This window comes from Pteropus medius, unplaced genomic scaffold, assembly GCF_902729225.1.
Source record: "Pteropus medius unplaced genomic scaffold, Ma_sr-lr_union100, whole genome shotgun sequence".
Lineage (NCBI taxonomy): Eukaryota > Metazoa > Chordata > Mammalia > Chiroptera > Pteropodidae > Pteropus > Pteropus medius.
Window position 1 is genome coordinate 1,564,147 of NW_024349802.1, and position 19,034 is coordinate 1,583,180.

Consider the following 19,034-nt stretch of genomic DNA (forward strand, 5'->3'; position numbering starts at 1 on the left):
GGCAGTGCGCCTGGGCTCTGAGTCCTTGCCGCAGGAGCCCGGCCGCCGGGCCCACGCGCTGCCCGCGCCTCGCTGCCCTCCTGATTCCTGGAAACCAGGTCGGGAAGCCGCGCGCCGCGCGCTTACCCGGGCCCGGCGGCACCAGGGGCAGGACCCTGGCGCCCGCGGAGTCCGCTCGGGTTTGAGAGCGGCTGGCGCCGGGGAGGTCTGGGCACCGTGCAAGGCGCGCAGGCGGACACCCGGCTCCGGGTCGCCGGAGAGGCCGGGCATGCTTCCTGTCCGCCCAGAGAGCCCAGAGCCTTCTTTGTCACTCGCCGCGCCTAAGGACAGGCCAGGGTACGGGGTTTCCCATGGTCACCGGGAAAGAGAGAGCATCTGGCAGAGCCCGCCTCCGACGTGGGTCCCCAGCCCGGCACTTAGTTCCCTCCGCCCGCGCAGAAAACCCAGGCGTCCGGCGAGGCCCAGACGCATAGACCGGCCCCCCAGTAGCCTTAGGTCTGCTTAGAAACCGGGCTGAGCTGCGCCCCCTGCCTTGGCGAGGTGGACCCCCCTGGACCCCAGTCCGTGGCTTGCCCCTCCGGCTCCCTCCCTGCAGCCCGCCTGCCTCTTCCCGCTTTTCCCTTCGGGCCGCCCCGGGGCGGGCAGCGGACCCTTGCATTTATTGCGTGCATTTGGGCAACTTGGGGCGCCACGGCACGGTACCCCCTCCTTTCCACCGAGTTTCGAGCGTGTTTCTGATTTGGGGAGGAGGTATTCAGGGGGCCAAGCTGCAATTGTGCACTGGGTTGTTTCATTTCAAGGTTTATTTGGGCGAGTGGCAACTTCTTTGGCTGCGGGTGGGCGCGGGGAGCCGCGGTCGTGGCTGGGGGCGGCGGCGGCGCTTGGTGGCGCTCGGTGGCGCTCGGCGGCGGCGGGGCTCGCGGGGCTCGCGGGGCTCGGGCCGGCTCGCGGCGCCGTCAGGCAGTCAGTCGGCGAGCGCGGCGGCGGCTTCGGCGGCGAGGGGCGCGGCGAGGGGCGGCCGCTCCCATATATGGCGCAGGCGCCGCCCCCCGACGTCACCCTCTGACAGCGCCGCTCCCGGGGGCTTCGAGTTTTGGCTCCCGGGAAAGGGTCCATTCCTCGGGGAGAGAGGGCTGAGTTTTGTGCGCCTCCGTCCGCTGCGCGCGCCGCTCCAGGCCCCGCCGCGCCCCGCCTGCGCCCGGGACTGCGCCGCGGCGCTCACTGCCCCGTTTATTTGTCTTTGGAGCAGGCGGGCCGCGCCAGAAGCGGGCGATCCCGCAGTGTCCTGCAGCCGCGGACGCCGCCTGGCTAGGATGACACCACGTTGAGCGCGCCTGCAAACAACAACAACAACAACCAGCGCCGCGGCCGCCGCGTCCTGCCTCTCCGGAGCGCCGCCGCCGCCGCCGCCGCCGGTGTCGCCGCCTCCGCGCCCCCGGCCGTCCGGAGCGCCCGGCCGCCGGTGCATGTCGCGTCTGCCCGGGACGGGCTGAAGCCGGCGGCGGGCCGGACCGCAGGCGCCGAGAAGGGCGAGCGCGGCCAGGGCAGCCGCCTGCCGCCGAGCCCCGAGCGCCGCTGCTCGCCGAGGAGCTTTCGGCCGGGAGCTGCGGCCGCCGCCAGCAGTGTTCATGTTTGGGATTCAGGAGAATATTCCGCGCGGGGGGACGACCATGAAGGAGGAGCCGCTGGGCAGCGGCATGAACCCGGTGCGCTCGTGGATGCACACGGCGGGGGTGGTGGACGCCAACACGGCCGCCCAGAGGTACGTACCGGCCGCCCCCGCGCGCCCCGGCCCGGGCCCCGCCGGGCGCCCGCAGCCGGCCGGCGCCGCGCTGCTCACCGGGCCGCTGTCCCTTTCCTCCCGCAGCGGCGTGGGGCTGGCGCGGGCGCACTTCGAGAAGCAGCCGCCCTCCAACCTCCGGAAGTCCAATTTCTTCCACTTCGTGCTGGCGCTCTACGACAGGCAGGGGCAGCCGGTGGAGATCGAAAGGACCGCTTTTGTGGACTTTGTGGAGAAAGAGAAAGTAAGTGAAAACATACAGTCACACCCTCCATCTTTCTAGAAGTGGGAGGCAGGCGGTGCCCCGGCGCGGCGGCCCGGAGTGCCCCCCTCGGCGGCGGGCACGGCTCGGCGAGGCGCCCCCGCCGCCACGTGCGCTCGCCCGGGCCGGCCGCGGGCCGGGCAACTTCTCGGCGCCCCCGGACTCGTGCGGGGCCAGGAGAGCGCTGGGCTTCCAGCAGGAAGAGTGACATCACCGCCTGCTCCGAGCTAGGAATCCTGCCCTGTATGAGGCCCAGGGGCCTCGGTCGTGGAGGGGGACGGAGCGCGGTGGCCGCGTCCGACACCGACCGCACTAAACGCAATTATTTATCGTTACTTTCAGGAGCCCAACAACGAGAAAACCAACAACGGCATCCACTATAAACTCCAGCTGCTGTACAGCAACGGTAAGTGGCTGTCGCTGCTGCTGCTGCTGCTGCTGCTGCTGCTTTCCTGCCCCTGCCGGGCGGGCTGGCCTTTCCCGAGATGGTTAAAGGACATAAAGATTTTGAGATTAAAATGACATGGATGTAAACACAAAATCTTCTCATGGCATAGAAGAAAACAAAACATAAACGATCAATAAGTCGATGGCACTTCACATGATTAACCGGTGGGGCTTGGAGTAGAAAGTAAAAGGGGATCGATATGTGCTCCAGCTGAACATCACTTTTAAGTGACTTTTTTCAATTTTGCAAATTAATGTTAATTATTGAGATGGGGTAGCTGCGTAAACCCAGCATAACTTACTTCCTGGGCATGAGTTTTTAAAAAATCCTCGAGAGACGTTAGAAAGAGTTCAGACTGTTTCCATTTCTCGCTTTCTGTTTTCTAAAAATAAACGACCACATGGGCCCCCCGCCTGTAGCAACCAGGCCTGCTCTCAGCCACGCACATTTCTCGCACTTTTCAAAGCAAACCCTGAGAGTCTTAGGGTTCTTAATTGAGAAAAGAAAAAAAGAAAGCAAGCCAGAGCCGATTGGAGTTTTCTGTCTTGCCTTTCGAAGGGCATGCCTCAGTTCCGCCGCATCATGAGGCAGCAGTCCCTGAGCCCGGACTTCCTGTGCCCGCGTGCCCTTGCTAAAATCCTGATGAGACTGTGTCCCTGTTTTTTCTTTTCTTTTTTTCTTTGCAGGCGTAAGAACGGAGCAGGATCTGTATGTTCGCCTCATAGATTCAATGACCAAACAGGTGAGAAAGTTTAGTGTCTGCAGTAGTTTTCAGGGCTCAGCTGGGGTCGGCCTGGGGCTCAGAGACTAGAGGGCTGACAAATGGATCTCCTGTTTTTGTTTTTCATTTCGTTTCCCTGCCGTGCTAATGAGAATTCCGTATTTATTGGAATAAATGAACCGATTGGGAAAATAGTTTACGTTGTCATTAGAACAGAACATATATGCTTTATTAAATGGCATGTGATTGGATTCAAATTCTCTCTTAATTAATTACGGTAATTAATATTTGACGGAAAATTTTCAAGACGTCCCTCTCCGTATATTTTTCAACGTTTCTCTCTCTCCTTGGAATCAGTTCCTTGATGTTTTTCCTCTGCAGCCATGGCAGCTCGCTCCTCTCCCAAGTCCATTGACTGGGATGGGACTTGATTAGTGCATTTTTTTTCTCCTTCCCAGTGTGATGGTCTAGTAACACGAGACGTTTATTTGGATTTAAAAGTTAAATGTGTTGGGGTGAAAAGTCACCTTGTTCTGCTCTAGTCCATCTTCACCTCTCAGCCCCCCATCTCCATAATTCAAACTCCGAGCTCCAGGGGTCACCCAGACCCGGCCACGGCTCCGGGAGCAGCTCCTGCTCCCTCGCTCGCCCTCTGCCACACCTTGTAAATAACATAATTACAAGCGGTTCCTTATGAAATTATTTAACCTGTCTCGGCCAACTGGCCAACTTTCCGATGATAACTGTCAGCTATCAGTAATGTGATTAAGTGCGGGAGGGTGCTTCCTTTTGACATTGTGCAGTCCCCTGGCTGGGCTTGTGCCGGGTGGTATGTCGTTGAGTTGTTTTAAAGATTTTTTTCCCCCCGTTTTCTTAAAATAGAGGCATGGGGGAAGGGCAGGTCCGATACATACGTAAATTAAATCCACTCGGCACAGATTGATTTAAGATATACTTTCAAGCTGGGCTTCCCTCTCAGAAATGAAAGTGGCGTCTTCGTTTCTGAGGCTGACTTTAAGAACTGGGAGCCGGAGAGAGAGCTCCGTGCTTCCTGCAGCCGAGCTCCCCGGCTTCCCACTCTGCACGGCAATTCGTTTTCGGGGTTTGCTTCCCTTTAGAAAGTTTGTCTTCACCTAGGCAACAAGCGTGTTAGATTTTAATGTCTGCACTGGTAAAACAGTGTGGTTTTCTCTCAGAGTAAAACAGATTTGACAGGTAAACCCTGCTCTTTCTGACAAAGGCAGGCGGGGTGCCCTTCGGTAATTATTTCACCGAGATTCAGAGAAGCCTCTGGAAGCCGGGCCGCTCGTCGACAGAGCGCTTTTCTTTGTATATAAGGGCTGACGTTCTGGAGAACACTAGTCTAACTGAGAGGCCGATGCGGGCAGCGCGAAGGTCCCCTGTTGTTGCATAGAGGAGGGTTCCTCTCAAGTACACTTTTATTGTTCATTTAGCCGTGGACCTTTGCGGTGTAAACAGGGCTGAAAATAAAGGCATTGAATCTCCTCTCGCTGACGGGGATTGGGGGGGAAAAAAGGGAAAGAAATAGCCCAGTAACTGATCAAAGAGTCAATGGCGCTGAACCGACAGTTTATGGATTTCTGTTTGTGCTACAAAATAAAAAATAAATCAAATATAAATACGGGGCTCCTCCTCAGAAGTGCTGGCGCCCCCGCGCCGCGCGCCCCGCAGCCCCCGGCGGCCTGTTGGCCTGCCTCGGCACCGCCGCTTCTGCGGTGTGGAGCGGGGTCGGCACGCAGACCCCGGGAGTGCGGCTCGCGGGGACCCTTCCCTCTCACCAGAGGGTGGCCGCGCTTTCTCGGAAGGGGCTTTGTCCGCCTGGAAGTGGAGGAAAGTGTCAGTCGTGCCGCGGGGGAGGTTGGCAGTCGTTTCCAGATCATTTTGGGAGGGGGGCGGGAACTGGAGCGGGGACTCCCCCCTTTCCGTGGAATTTTCTGCCGGGAACTTCGGCTCCGCTCCCGCCCTGCCCCTCCCCGGTGGCCTTTTTCCCCTTTTTTTTTTTTCCCTCCCCGCGCGGCCGGCGGCGGGGCTGGCGCGGGCGCCGGGCGCCGGGCTCCGGCTCGGGTTCCCGGCGGCGGCGCGCGGCCGAGCGCCGTGGAGGGCGCACCTAGGGCTGCGCACCATCTGGCGGAGCCTCTGCTCAAAGCCCACCCGAGCGTGTGCTCAGACGCTGCCTTTTTACCCGAGAAAAATCATTGTTAGCAGTTTCAAAATAAACACCAGATTGGCCATTAGCACTTTCTTTCCAAATATCATCCGGCGAGGAGCACGTGCGCGCACGGGGCCGGCGCCCCGAGGCCCCGAGCACTCCTGCCGGGGTCCCGCGAGGCCTGGGCCGGGCGCGGCCACGCGCGGCTGCTGCGCCTCGGCCCTGGGGCCGCCCGCGGAGCCCGGCGTGGCCCCGTCCGCAGAGCGGCTCCGGCCCCGGGGGCGGGCGGCCTACCGCGGGCACCTGGGCTCGGACGCGGGGAGCGGCCGGGCGCCCGCCTCGCCCGGGCCGGGGAGCGCGCGGGGCAGGGCGGCCGCGGCCGCGGCCTTCGGCTCCAGACAGGCTGCTGCCCTGGCGGCGGCTCTTCCCCAGTTCTTCGGCCGCAGCGCGCCCTGATCGGCCTCTCGCAACACGCACCTGGGCTCGGGGTAGACAATGGCCCCGAGGCCGTGGCCGGCGGCGGCGCGGGCCGCCGAGGGGCCGGAAGGCCGTGGCGCCGGGGTCGGTGCCAGCGCGCTCCCGCTCCCTGCGCTCCCGCGTCCTCCCGAGCTGAAGGCCCCCGCCGGGGAGAGGAGGCCGCCTAGGCCTAGCCCCGCTCCGGTGACCCCGCCGGGAGAGGGGGGGCTTGGGTGGACCGCGCACCTGCCGCCGGTGAGGACCGCAGCGCCCGGGCGCCCAAGCCAAGGGCGCCTGGTAACCCCCGCCTCTGCTTGTCCCCGCGCAGGCCATCGTCTACGAGGGCCAGGACAAGAACCCGGAGATGTGCCGCGTGCTGCTGACCCACGAGATCATGTGCAGGTGAGCGGCAGGCGGGCGGCGGGAGCGGGCGGCCTCGGCGCCAGCTGCGTCTACAAAGGACGCCGCGTCCGGGCGCCGCCACCCCGCCCAGCTTCGGGGAAGGGCAGCGATTGAAATGTAATCGGCAGGGCCGCACGCCGGCTGCCCGGGAGCCGGGCTCATTTCCCCCCAGTGGTGACGGTCTCCGCGACCGGCTGCTCAGCAGAGCCGATTAATATGTTGGCCGTGTCGCTGAGATGTCGTCAGAAATGAGAGCGGGTCCTGGGCGATGCAGGTGTCCCGGTGCCCAGGAGTCAGAGATCACTCGGAGTCACTTTACTACTTCCTTCTCCCGCGCTCGCATCCTGAGCTGGACAATCACCGTTACTGTCCCTATTACAGAGCTCCGGGTGCGAGAGCCGGACTGTGATTCTGCCAGTTAACCGCTTCCCAGAGCAGCCAGGCAGCATTCACGTCGCTGTGACAGCGTGCGTGTTCCTGGAGCTCTCTGTCAGAAGAGCCATTTCCCACCTGTTTTTTTCCTAAGTACCACAAGAGTTTCACCCCTACATGGCAAATAAAAATGCATCATTGACTTTGTATGTGCGGCATGGAAATATCGTTGGGAGGAATCATAAGGACCTGCTTTGCAGGCTCGCAGGCTACAGTAGCGGGCCGCCGACTCTGAGGGGCATACTCCGCCCGGCTACGATGCTGGTTGCCTAAATGCCATTTCTGAGCAGACATATTGTTACAGCGCTAATATACAAAAGCTGACTTTTTCTCATATCAGGTAATAAATATAAATTACAACCAATAAAGTGGAATTTCTTTATTATCCACTTCTGCATGTACTGCAATTAACATAGAAGGCGCACAGATGTGATTTAAGCTCTAAGTGGGAGACTGTAGACTTTCTTTAATCACTTTAGCTGTCAGCTTTAAAAGGCTTTATATACTTTGCCTACCATATGGTGTTAATTTAGCTAATTTAGACATGTAACCATTATACAAGTATGCTTTTTTAAAATGCAAGAAGCATAACATTTTTGTTTCATTTCTGCTTTAATTAAAGTTTCAATAACGGAGTTAAGGTAGGCTTAAAGAAGGAACAATAGAAGTTTCTGATAGATGGATGCATGCTTTTGTGGTTCTAATTAATAAATGCCCAAAAGAAATATTGGTTGAAGGTGGCATCTTGCATCTTTTCCAGAAATAACAGCTTGACAATTAGAGGTAAACAAAAGCTGAAGCTGTGAAAAGTTATTCCCAAGCCTCCTGCCTCCCCTTCTCCTCAGTTCACTGCAAAGACAAACACCGACAACATATTTTCCATATTTTACCATCACAATTTAGATGGCAGCTCTGTTGCCCTCCCACCAGGAACAGATACTGTTCAACTTCGCTCCTTCCGGTAGAAAGTTGCAGCGTAAGTTTAGCCGCAGAGCACGTGAACTCGCTGCGTTTCAGTGTGCCAGACCGCCTCGGTAGGATGACTTATTTTCTTGACTGCGGCCGCTTTACTGTCAGACTTACAAAATGACAAGTCGGGCACCAAAGGATGAAACGCATATTAAAGCCGCTGTTTACGGTTACCCCACAGCCGGTGCTGCGACAAGAAGAGCTGTGGAAACCGAAACGAGACGCCCTCAGACCCTGTGATCATTGACAGGTAAGGGTGACCGCTTTATCTTTGCAAAGCCAGACCGCAGCAGCCACCAGACCCGTCGCCTGGCTGGCTTTCCGGGGGCTCCGTAGTTCTGAGTGTGGGCCTGGGCTCATCTCGTGCGTGCCATTTGTTGTCCGCGTGTGTGATCATGCACAGGTGGGCTGACTCGGAACCCGGTGGCTCGCTCTGTGGGGATTCAGTAATTGCTTGCGAGTTGTCAAGGGAAGCAGTTTCATCTGCCACGGCTCTCACTGTGAGGAGCACTTTATGCCTAGAGAGCTTCTGGCTTTAAACCCGGAGATATGTCATAAAATGCTTTTTGCTAATTTGTTAACAAGTGTTTCATTTTTGCATTATTTTTATCTCGGATGATGGCTGAAGTTGAGACTTGGGTGGTGCTGCTGGTGTAATTGTTGCCCAGAGTTAGAATGAATTTAATCTGCCCTAAATTAGTTGCAAAATGTCTCCTAATTTTTTTCCAATTGTGGCTGTCGTTTTATGTCAAGTAGCAAATATGTAACTAACAAACCAAAGTTGTTATAATTGAAACTAATTACACATGCTGGTTCCATTTTCCAACATTAATTTCCGTAACCAGACGAGCCGTATGCATTCTTTACGTCTGCTGCTCTTCATCTTGCTGTTTGTCATTTTCCTTGGGCCACGCTGCATCCTTTTAAGCTCCTAATCATCAGTCCTGATAATGTTCCCGTGCACTTGGCATTGCTTTGGTTGCAGCAGCGAAAACACCAGCCACCGCTCTCAGGACACTCACCCGACCCGCTGGGTTTTGGTGACCTGGAGGAGGGGAGGGTTTCATTCTTCCCAACAATGGGTAACGACAGCCAAAGGCCCAGGGCGTGATTGACTGCAGATTCGAAATTGGTACCCAAATCGAATAAATGTTAGACGTGTTCATATGACACCAGTTTTGTGAAGCAGAGGTTTTAGACTGTTTTGAAGAGGGGTTGAATTTCAGCAGCTTTCATTACAAAGTTATCTTTTGATCGTGAACTTTGCTGTCCAGTGTCTGAAAAATTAAACCCGGAAAACTCTACGAGTTAAGCCGTAAGAAATATGCGCCACCAGTGGAGAGCAATGCTGATGTTTAACTAGCCGGAATAGCTGTTTGCTTAGTGGAGAATGCTCGGTATCTGACAGGAGGACAGCTCTCTTATTAGTAATCAAATAGGGTTGACCAGTTGTGGCCGTCACTCAGGCCGTTGAGAACTAGTTCAACACTTTATAGAACTCGAACTACGAAAATCAATATAATTATGTTTGTCTTTGGCGCCGGGGCTATGGAAATCATCCAGCCTCGGATTGTTGTCTTGTCACCGAATGTGTTTTATTTTCCTGATTGGCTAAAAGTGTTTGGGCAGCTCTGGGAATCTCGTGTCAGATGCTTGAAAAGGCCGTGCGTGTTTGCTCGTCATACAGGATTGTGAAGTGTTTCATCTTTTGAGTTGTCTTCAGTTTGTGATACGTATACGTTTGAAAAAGGTGACTTTTTAAATCGCGAGGTTTTCAGCATGGCACGATATTGAAGCAGCCTTGTTGGGTCCACTCACGTTTTGGATGCTGTGTTTTCCCTTCAAAATCACTTTAGGTTTGTGTAACATTCAATCATTTATTGACCGTTGATACTGACAAACCCTTACTACTCAGTGTTTGTCACACGATGGGGGGACCTCCCCTGGAGAGGCGGGGGTGTATTCTTTAACTCTGGTCTGAGTGGATGCGCTCTTACATTGGGCGAATTGAAATGTGTGCTAAGGTGACTGATCTCTCTCTCTAGCCTAAGAGAAGTTTGCGATCATTCGGTATTCTAGAAGCATGAGAGGAGGGGAAAATGTAAAAACATTTGGTTAATGGGTTTACCAAGTTTATTTGAATAAGGGGGATTGCGGCTCCATTTGTGCCTGGCATAAATGCTTTGGAGGTCTTAATTATTGATGAAAAATCTGCTCTGCTTCTAAATTCAAAGATATGACAATTTTATGGGAATTTTAATCACCTTCCATGTTAGGGATGTTAAGGTAAGGTTAGTTTTATGTAATGACACATAGAATGTACATTTTTACCATTCTTAAGAGAGCTGTCACTCACGATGACAAAATACTATTTGCATTTTGTTGCTTGATGTAAATCCTTGTGTAATGATTGCAGTATGGGCACAATCTTCAGTTTGAGGCATATTTGCAGGGGGAAAATGAAGACTTTGCTGCTCACCCAGGCAAGTTGTGCTAATCGGGGAAAGAAAAATGCCCGCAGGAGGGGGGCGTCTTTAGGGCGATGCAGGCTTTTGCAACCGAGATGCGTTTCAGTTTCACAATGACAGTCATTTCTGTGGGGTGCGTGTGGCCTCCCAAAATGAGTTGTTCATGTCGCGTTTCTAGCCCGTGTTTCCTCGCCAGTACCGCAGAGTAACATACCCCACCGGGCCGGCGAGTCAGCCCACAGGTCCCCATCCGCGCTGTCACCACTGGGTTAGCTGGCTTAAAAAAGAATTACATACAACGTGCTTCGCCAGCTCCTTGTGGCCTTCGGATACATTTAGCAGGTTCTGACCAGATAAGGCATATTTGTCCTGAGGATATAAACCAATAATTCCAACCTGAATTGAGATCAATGGGCCCACGTTTGTTCTAAGCCACTCCGAGGCTCTTCCGGCAAGCCGAGACTGCCTCTCCCCTCTCTGAGGACGGAGAAGCCAGCTCCCTGCTCCGGCAGGCGAATCCCATTCTATAGACTCTGACGCCTTCAATCAATTAATTACACGATTTAGTTCAGTTATCTTTCAGAAGCATTAAATACTTAGGAACAGCATAGAAGACCCTTCAGAGTAAAAACGGGGGCGGGGGAAAGAGGGTCTTTTGCATTTCGAGACCCTTTGATTGTGAAGGTTTCACTTACCCTGTTTTCTTCCTCGTAAAACAACGCCAGAGAAACCCTGTTTTTATAGCTCCACAAATATAATTATACTACGGTGCATTTAAAATAACATAACAACTTCTGGGGTACGGGAGCAACAGAACGTTGGAAAGTAAAAAGCCCGGTCGGTGAGGCTGCCGCAGGAGAGGCACGGATGGTAGATGGCAGGGACCTGCGGGGGGAAGGGGCACGCGTGTGCACCCGTGCACGCAGACCCACGCATGTGTGTGTGCGTGTGTGCGCGCGCACACGCGCGCAGGGTTTTACGGTACTGCTGAAAAGGATGGGGTATCGTTTTCTGGGAAAACACAAAAGCAGATGGTCTTCGTTAGGGACACCCATTGTCCACACATCCCGGCTGTGAGCAGATAAATCTCTCCTGTTTCACCCTTACATTCCAAGGGCTGTAAATGATTACAGGATGTCGGTGTAGCTGCTAAACCAAAACCACACTTTGGCCACCGTCCTCCTCCCGTGCCATCGCAGAGCTGCCTCGGGCTCCGTGGAGGTGCCCGGGGGCGCCCGCTCTAACCTCCCGGGTCCCCGCTCGGCCTCAGCGGACCGGACGTGCAGGGTCCAGTTGTCAAAACTGGGAGGGCCGACGGTGGGGGCGGCGCGCGCTGTGGCCGTCCAAACGGGCCGGGTCACACACTGTGCTGGGTGCAGCGCCGGCAGCGTGCTCGGCGGGGCAGTTCCAGATGGCACCGTCTCAGGCGTCGGCCTCGCTGGCATCTCTGCGGCCGGCAGTGCCCCCTCCCCAATAAACCTGGCACCGGGCTATAGAGTTTGGGAGACTTATCATTCCAAGTCTGTCCTACTTTCCTGTCTGCAAGCCAGACATCTGTTTACTCCATTTTCTTTCATACAGAGTTTGGAATAGCTTTAGTTGGGGGTGGAGGAGTTTTGTCATTTTAACAGCTGTTACAAAATTTCAACCCTGTGGGCTCCGAAAATACTTTTCAGCTGACCTCAGATTTTTATACATAATTGACATTGGGTTGTAGAAAAATATTATTTACTTAACCTTTCATTGTCTGCGATCCCACATCGTCTTTAGTCGGATGCCCTCACTACCAACCGTTTTAACTCTGTCCCCCCCGCCCCCCCCAAAGCCTCACTCTGATTCATTTGTGAGTTTTAAGTTTACACCTTTAAAGTAACTGCAGAATGGTAGCAGTAGCTGGAGACCAATCGGAGATTCTCTCTCTCCCTTTCTTTCTTTCTTTCTTTCTTTCTTTCTTTCTTTCAGTCAACAGTGTTTCCTTTCACTTCCTGTCACAAAGGTCAAAGAGAGCCGACCTTTGCTGGCAGTCCTCCTCGCTGAATTATTCATGGCATTGACTTTTTGTCAGCACACACAGTTGTGCTCTGGGACATTTTATTCATTTACCTCATTTAAAGCGCCTTTCTGCACCTGTTCAAGTATTAATATCGTGTAATTTGGGCCTAATGCCGATTTTGCTGAACACTCATTATATTTTTTATTAGCTATATTTCCAAACGATTATGTATGATTATTACCCAGCCTTACAAACAGCACCGGCTTATTCCCCAGCCCCTACATCTTCTTGTCAGGTTGTTTTCCGAAGCGGGGAGGATAAACATTTGACCAGTCCCAATGTTTTTATTCCTGCTCCATCTCCAGGCACAGAACTTAAAGCTTCCTCCCTCATGGCTTTGCACGGCCGTGATTAAATCCAACTCCGAGGGAGCTGTACAAATGCCAGCGTTTATAAGGTCAACGCTTTTGTTAAAAATGCTATGTAAATGAGGATCTGCAAAAAGGGACATTAAATAAAATTAAATTCATTGTCTTCTTTAATGTCATTTACATTTTGGCTAAGCCCCGGCCTGTCAAGGAGGATTTTAAAAATAATTTTAATTACACACCATTTAGTGATCCAAGGTTTGCTATTCAGCAGCATTTGGATAACCTGCAAATCGGAGACTGTTTATTAACTTCTTAAACGACAGCTTGTCATTTCATCTGCACAGCGCAATGAAAACAGTATAGTTTGGTGTTAATTTTTCCTTCTCGGTTTCCTTAAAGCTGTGAATGTAATTGTCAGCGAGCAGGCCTCGGCCTCCCCAAGCCGGCCTCTTGGTGTTGGCTGTGTGTGTGAGACGCTCTTCGGTTCAGGGTCTGTTTTAATGCATTGGGACTTCAGCGAAGGGGAAATACCGCCTAGAAATTTGGCGACGTGAAAACGAGCACACACTTTGGATGAACGGACGTGGCTGCAAAGAATCTGACTCTGCCTGGCACCAGCCCCGCTGGCTTCGCCGCGCTCAGGTGCGAAGGGCTGTCTCATTCCCTGGCACGCCAGTGGGGACAGGCAGAGAGTTCACCACGCTCGTTCATCCTCTAGTAATTTTTTTCCATAAACTTCTGAAAATAAACAGAAAAGGAAGAGTCGCATTACGGAGTCACAGTGACAGGCTTCCATTCAGCTAGGGGGACACCAGGAACGGTTCCCACTTTGTATGTCCCTCCTCCTGGCAGCCCCGGGATTGGAGTCGACATCGCACGTGCTAAGTCTGCGTGCTGACCGCCACCGTGTGCCAACGGTGAGTGCGGTCATGGCCGGGGGGGGAGGGTAGTCGACAAGGCTGCCACCAGGCCCAGAGCCCGCACCTCTGGTCTAGGCCGAGGAGGGAGGCCTGCAGAGATTTATGGCCGCCTGGCTTGGGGGAGGACTCCAGGGCCAGGCCAGTGCAGGGCTGGGTTTTAAAACGAGCCACACACCCCTAATGACTTCCGCAGCGCTCTCAAACACTCTGATGCCCGTCCGCTCGTGCAAGGGAGAAGCCTCAGAGCTGCCGAGCGCCGGGCCCGGGCGGCGCTCTGCGGCGCATGGCAGTGCTGGGGGCCGGAGGCAGGGCTGTCAGAAGCTATAGTCCGGGAGGTATGTTGACGCAAGCCATGCCGCGCCTCTGCGGCGGCCTTATCAGGTGAAAAGCAAAGATATTGCCAGTGCCCGTAATTGTGTTAGGATGGCTTGGATGAATTGGATTACCTTATGGAAGGCCGTCCAAACTCGGGGTTCTGTTACGCATGCTTACAGGAAGCAAATAATTACTCTGTGCACCAGAAGATAATTGGGGCTGGCCAGAGGCCTTCTCGTGCCGCCGAAGGAGCTGGAGACGCTGGCCCTGTCAGAGCGTTTAGGAGGCGAGCCAGGGGCATGGTGATCCTCGCTGCACGTAGGTGGCTCACGGGGATGCTGTAATTTTCGGTTACTTTTCAAAGATGGTGAATAATTTATCAGAATTCAAACCAACAGCGGCAACGGGAGGCACGTTGGAGGAGATAAAAATTCCGAGCGCTAATGATGGAGATTGTCGTTCGCTGCAGACAGGAAGTGATTGACAAGTAGGGGTACAGGAAGTGAAAACTCGCGGAGCTTAACCTGTACTTGGCAAGGCTTCTAGAGCTTGCACTCCGAGAAAATGAAAACCATTCACTCCCGTCGGCTCGCCAGAACACAAGCTCGTCTTGTTTGTTTATCTTCGTAGCAAATCTCCCAAAAATGTTTGTGGTCAAAACTCTATATAATGAGACATTATGCTGGCATTATGAATGCTTTAAAATAGAAATATGGCTATAATTTAGAAACATAAGTGGAGGAATTTTATGTGGCAAGGGGTTTTCGGTGGTATTTTATAAGCTGCTTAGACTTTGGGGGAACGAGCGTTCATTAAATCGCAGAGGCTTGAGAAAACTGTTTTCAAAACCCTTTACTCGGAAAACAGTCAGGCATATCTGTCAACATCATAAATGCTGTAAATTGGCCAGCAATTAGATGACGAGCTCTGTGGGGGGGTAATAGGGAAACTCTCGTTCTGGTTGTTTTCGAATCGCCCGTTTCCCCTTCCGTCCACAAACAAAACAAATGAAAAATGTCCCTCCCAACGTAACTCCTTCCCAGAAGTCGCCGGCCAGAGAGCACGGCGCGCGCACGCGGCCGGGGTGGCGGCCGCACGGTCTGCACACAGCGGAGGGGCCCGCGCCGGGCCTCCCCAATAACTCACGAGGAAATGAGTTTAGCATGTGGGAGAGGCAGGCCCCGGTGTGTGCCGCGCTGGGACGCGGAGCCCGGGCCGCGCCGGCGGAAGGAGTCGGCTCCAGCGTGTCTCTGCTGGGTGTGCGGCGAGCACATCTGGGGAGGAGGCCGCCCTCGCCCAGAGCCCGGACGGCCCAGCCGCGCCCCTGCCTCCGCCCCTGCCCCCTCCCCCCACGCCCATCTCGCTCCCTCTCCCCCTCTCCCGGCGGAAAGCAGTTGGGGGCAGGGTGCCATGTTAGAACAACAAGACAGAACTTGGCAGTGTTAAGGCCCTACAAACATTTGCCCTTGTGATGACGAATTTCCAAAGGCGGGGAGACCAACCTTGACCCTTGAGGCTGCCACCACGGGTTCAGGCTTTCAGCCCAGCTGGCCTCCACCTGTACCCCCCCCCCTCCTCCCACTGCAAATTTTCATTGAAATGGCCATTCTGGATGGTCTGGAGTCACTGAAAAACAGGTCTGGAGTCCATGCCTGGTCTGGGGCCATCTGAGGGTGACACGTGTGCAGCATGAGCGTGGGATTCGATTATGGGCGCGGGGGGTGGCCCGCCCTCCCGAGGCGTGCATGTGGGTGCAGGGCGGCGAGGTCACGCCGTGTCGGCGCCGGACGGGGCCTGCGCGGAAGGCCCGATGAGGGAAGGTCCCCTTAGATTTTAGGTGACGCCCAACAAAGCTGACTTGGCATCGGGGAGGGGTCGGGGTGCTGCTCTCCAGTTCTGTGCAGGAGGGGTTCCTCCAGCGTCAAGCAGTGTGGTCAGCGGGCATCCCTCTAAACGTGGTTCTGACGAAGGTCCTGCAGACGTCCTTCCCCGGTTTTCATGGCCCGGAACCTGGCGTCCGGCTCCCTGGAATGGCGCCCCGCGGCCGGCAGGACAGACTGTGAGACAGAAATGGGAGCTGGTGGCCACAGAGCAGGGACACGGAGTCGCGCCTGGACCCGCGACACACCGCCCCGACTTGGCATTTTGTCCCTCTACATTTGATGTACATCCCAAGATATCCTGATCGTGCTTTTTAGAAAAATTAATGGACTTTATTGTTTAGAGTAGTTTTAGATTTTCAGAAACATGAGCAGAAAGTAGAGGCCTCCCGCCCCTTCCCCCGCACCCCCTTTGCCTTTCCGTAACGACTTGCGTTAGTGAGATACATTGTTGCAGTCAGGGAGCCACTGGTGACATGTTGTGATTAACTAAAGGCCATAGTTTACATTAGAGCTCACTCTGGCTGTTGTACGTACGATGAGTTTTGACAAACGCGTGATGACAAGTATCCCCCATTTAATATCACAGTAGTTTTGCTGCTCTAAACATCCTCTGTAGCCCCCCTTACTTAAACCCTCTCGCCCACACCCCTGGCAACCCCCGATCTTATTACTGTGTCCACAGTTTTGTCTTTTCCAGAATGTCATACAGTCGAAATCATATAGCGTGTAGCCTTTTTAGGCTGGATTCTTTCACTTAGAAATATACATTTAAGGTTCTTGCATGTGTTTTTGTGGCTTCGTAGCCACTGATAATACTTTCTGGATTTCATTTCTTTTTTCTTAAAGGTTTCTGAGAAATATTTTCCTTTCGTTTACTGTCTTGGCGTTTTGTAATCTTTACTTCTGAGCGTATCGTGGCACAGTGTTGTGATACTTGGTTGTCGTCTGTGGGATTCTCGTGGCTTTTTGGCAGTTTACTTGTCCCACCTCTTTTTTTTTTTTTTCCTTAAAGCAATTAGCTTCTTTGCAAAGAAATGAAAACATTTAAACTATTTACCAAGAATTTATTGAAGTGGCACGACTCAGTTCTTGCTTATTATCAGAGTATTTTCCTAAATAGTTTGTAAGAATATTTCAACAGCATAGGCCATACAAGGAGAATGAGTAGATCATCGGGGAGGCAGATATGCAGCATTGTGGCATAAAAACGGAATGAATTCAATTCAATTAACTAGTCAATCATTTTTTTTTTTTTGGTTTAATAAATTAAACTACAAATTTTCCTAATTGCCAAACAAAATGTTAGGCCAGCTTTAGCCATCGCGGACAGTAAAACACAACATAAAACCTGCCGAGAGTTATATGTGGTATTTAATACGAGACAGAGTAATGCAGGGTTTATGGTTACGTACGAGTTCACACCCACAGCATTTGTTTCGCGTTAGGGGAGGTTTGTAAGCCGGATCAGGGCGCGGGGGTGGCGTGGCCCCAGCAGCCCTCCGGGTCTCCCCTTCCTGATGGTCTGTTCCGGGGAATGCTGCCGCAGGGAGGTCCCCAGCCACTTCCACTTCCTCAATGAAGCGGTTCGTCCTCTGACATAGGAAGATTGGGTCAGGAAGTAAGTGGGGGTTGGATTGGATAGGACGCTCATCCCCACCCTCCGAGGTCAGCGGCCTGAGCCGGCCACCGGGCAGCAGCCATCAGTTACGGAGAGGCCGGCTGCCCATCGGTCCTCGGCCAGTGGGGGCCCCAGGGAGAGGTGGGAAGGATCTGGGAAAGTGCTTTCAGGGGGAAAAATGGCAATAACGATCATTTATTAAATTTGACAAGCGGCTTCTAAATATAACAGCCCTTTCCCCGAGATCATTACTTTGAACAAATAAATGAGTTATGCAAGTTAATAAACAGGCGGCTGGGCCCCGCACCCAGAGGTGCGCCTCCTGCAGCCCAGATGCGGGTCCCGCTGGGTGCCGCTGCCCCCACCGATGAGAGGTCCACTCCCACGTCACTGGCCCCCAGAGCTTTCGTGCCCGGCTCATCGCTCCTCACGGAGTCTAAGGACAAGCTGCGCCATGAAAACACACTTGCCGTGGATCAGAATAGTATGACGTGGAGATGCGCACTCTGGTTTTAAAAAGCTTTTTTGTCCACGAGCGGGAATAAAGCAAGGCACGGAAGTGCCTTTTAACTTCAAGGGAAAAGCGATCTGGCTGGTACAGTGTGGCCATCAGGAGCGTATTTGCTGGGCTAAGGGTGTTTGTCATGACAAGTGACTGCTGCTCATGTTTCCTGAGACCCCATTATAATTATTCCCAGCAATTACAGCATCCAGAACCCCATTCCAGCCCCAAACACATTTGTTCCCATTTATTAGGCTGTGAGCAGTAACTAATTTACATTGTTTCAGAGTTGTGTGTTATGGTAATTTATTGCCTGTGCTGGGGTCAAACAGAGTTGACCAGTCGGTAGGGCGACCCCGGCAGGCGAGGTGGAGCGTCTAGAAGCTCGAGGGCCGCGGAGCGGGGGGCACGGGTGTGAAACCCGCTACGGCCTTTTTAATCACGTTCTGATTTATTCTCTGTTCCATTACTTTGCCTTACGCTCGCGTCCGTTCTGTTTTTAACAAATCCGAGCCTGGAACGGGATTTTTTTGGGGGGGTGGGGGGAGGAAAGGGAAGCGCTATCTTCTAACGAGTGGAAACTTTTACTAATGCCCTGAATAAAATATTCGTCGGCGGCCTCCACTAAACGTAAAAGCGCTCCACAGAGGAAACAATGCCCTAACTGTTCCCTTCTCCTCACTGTGGGTTTCGTTATCAAGTTGAGGAAAAAGGCTTGTTTAGGCGAAAATAATGATCATAAATAGAGCTGTATAGTGGGGCTCGGAGGAAGTGGTGACAGTGCCTGCTATCAAGACCTGCAATTCGAAGGAAATATGAGTGTTCTGATCCAGGGAAGCAGTAATTATCTTTTTGTGAAGAATGTACAATGGTGTCGGATGATGAATTGATCGCAGATTGGAAGCGTGGTTTCACTGTCATGTGCACAGATAAGAGGGAGCCCCGGGACTGCTCATTGCTTCTGCTAGTTCACAGCCAGCCAGTTTATTAGCACAAATCCCAAATGTTTAGTAAACTCATTAGGTTCCATCTAATGCTAATTTATCATCATAGACGGAACCCGCGCAGAGGCGGCCGGAGGACTGTGCGGAATCCGCACGATTTACCGGGCTTTCTGATCAATCACGGCTGCACTGGCCATTTTTCTTCAAATGCTTTAAACGGGCCTGAATGACCCATCGGATTAGGCCGTGGCGATCGGTTAGGGTCCTCGCAGTTATCTTGCCCGTGATGGTTATCTGGAAGGTTAGGAAATCCTGTAGGGCCTGATGCGGGGGAGAGCCTCGGTTCTGAGTGCTTCGCCGCCCCCTCCCCCTCCCTCTCG

General features: G+C 53.6%; 1 protein-coding gene across 1 annotated transcript in view; it reads left to right on the forward strand.

Annotated features, from left to right (window-relative positions):
• Positions 1-1,517: 1,517 nt before the first annotated feature.
• The window catches only part of EBF3 (EBF transcription factor 3), a 112,639-nt gene continuing 95,122 nt past the window's right edge, over positions 1,518-19,034 (forward strand). Inside the window, 6 exon segments of the mRNA XM_039835923.1 lie at positions 1,518-1,762; positions 1,868-2,024; positions 2,385-2,448; positions 3,177-3,232; positions 6,166-6,239; positions 7,822-7,890. Of these exon segments, the coding sequence (XP_039691857.1) occupies positions 1,629-1,762; positions 1,868-2,024; positions 2,385-2,448; positions 3,177-3,232; positions 6,166-6,239; positions 7,822-7,890 (554 nt within the window). The 5' untranslated portion in view covers positions 1,518-1,628.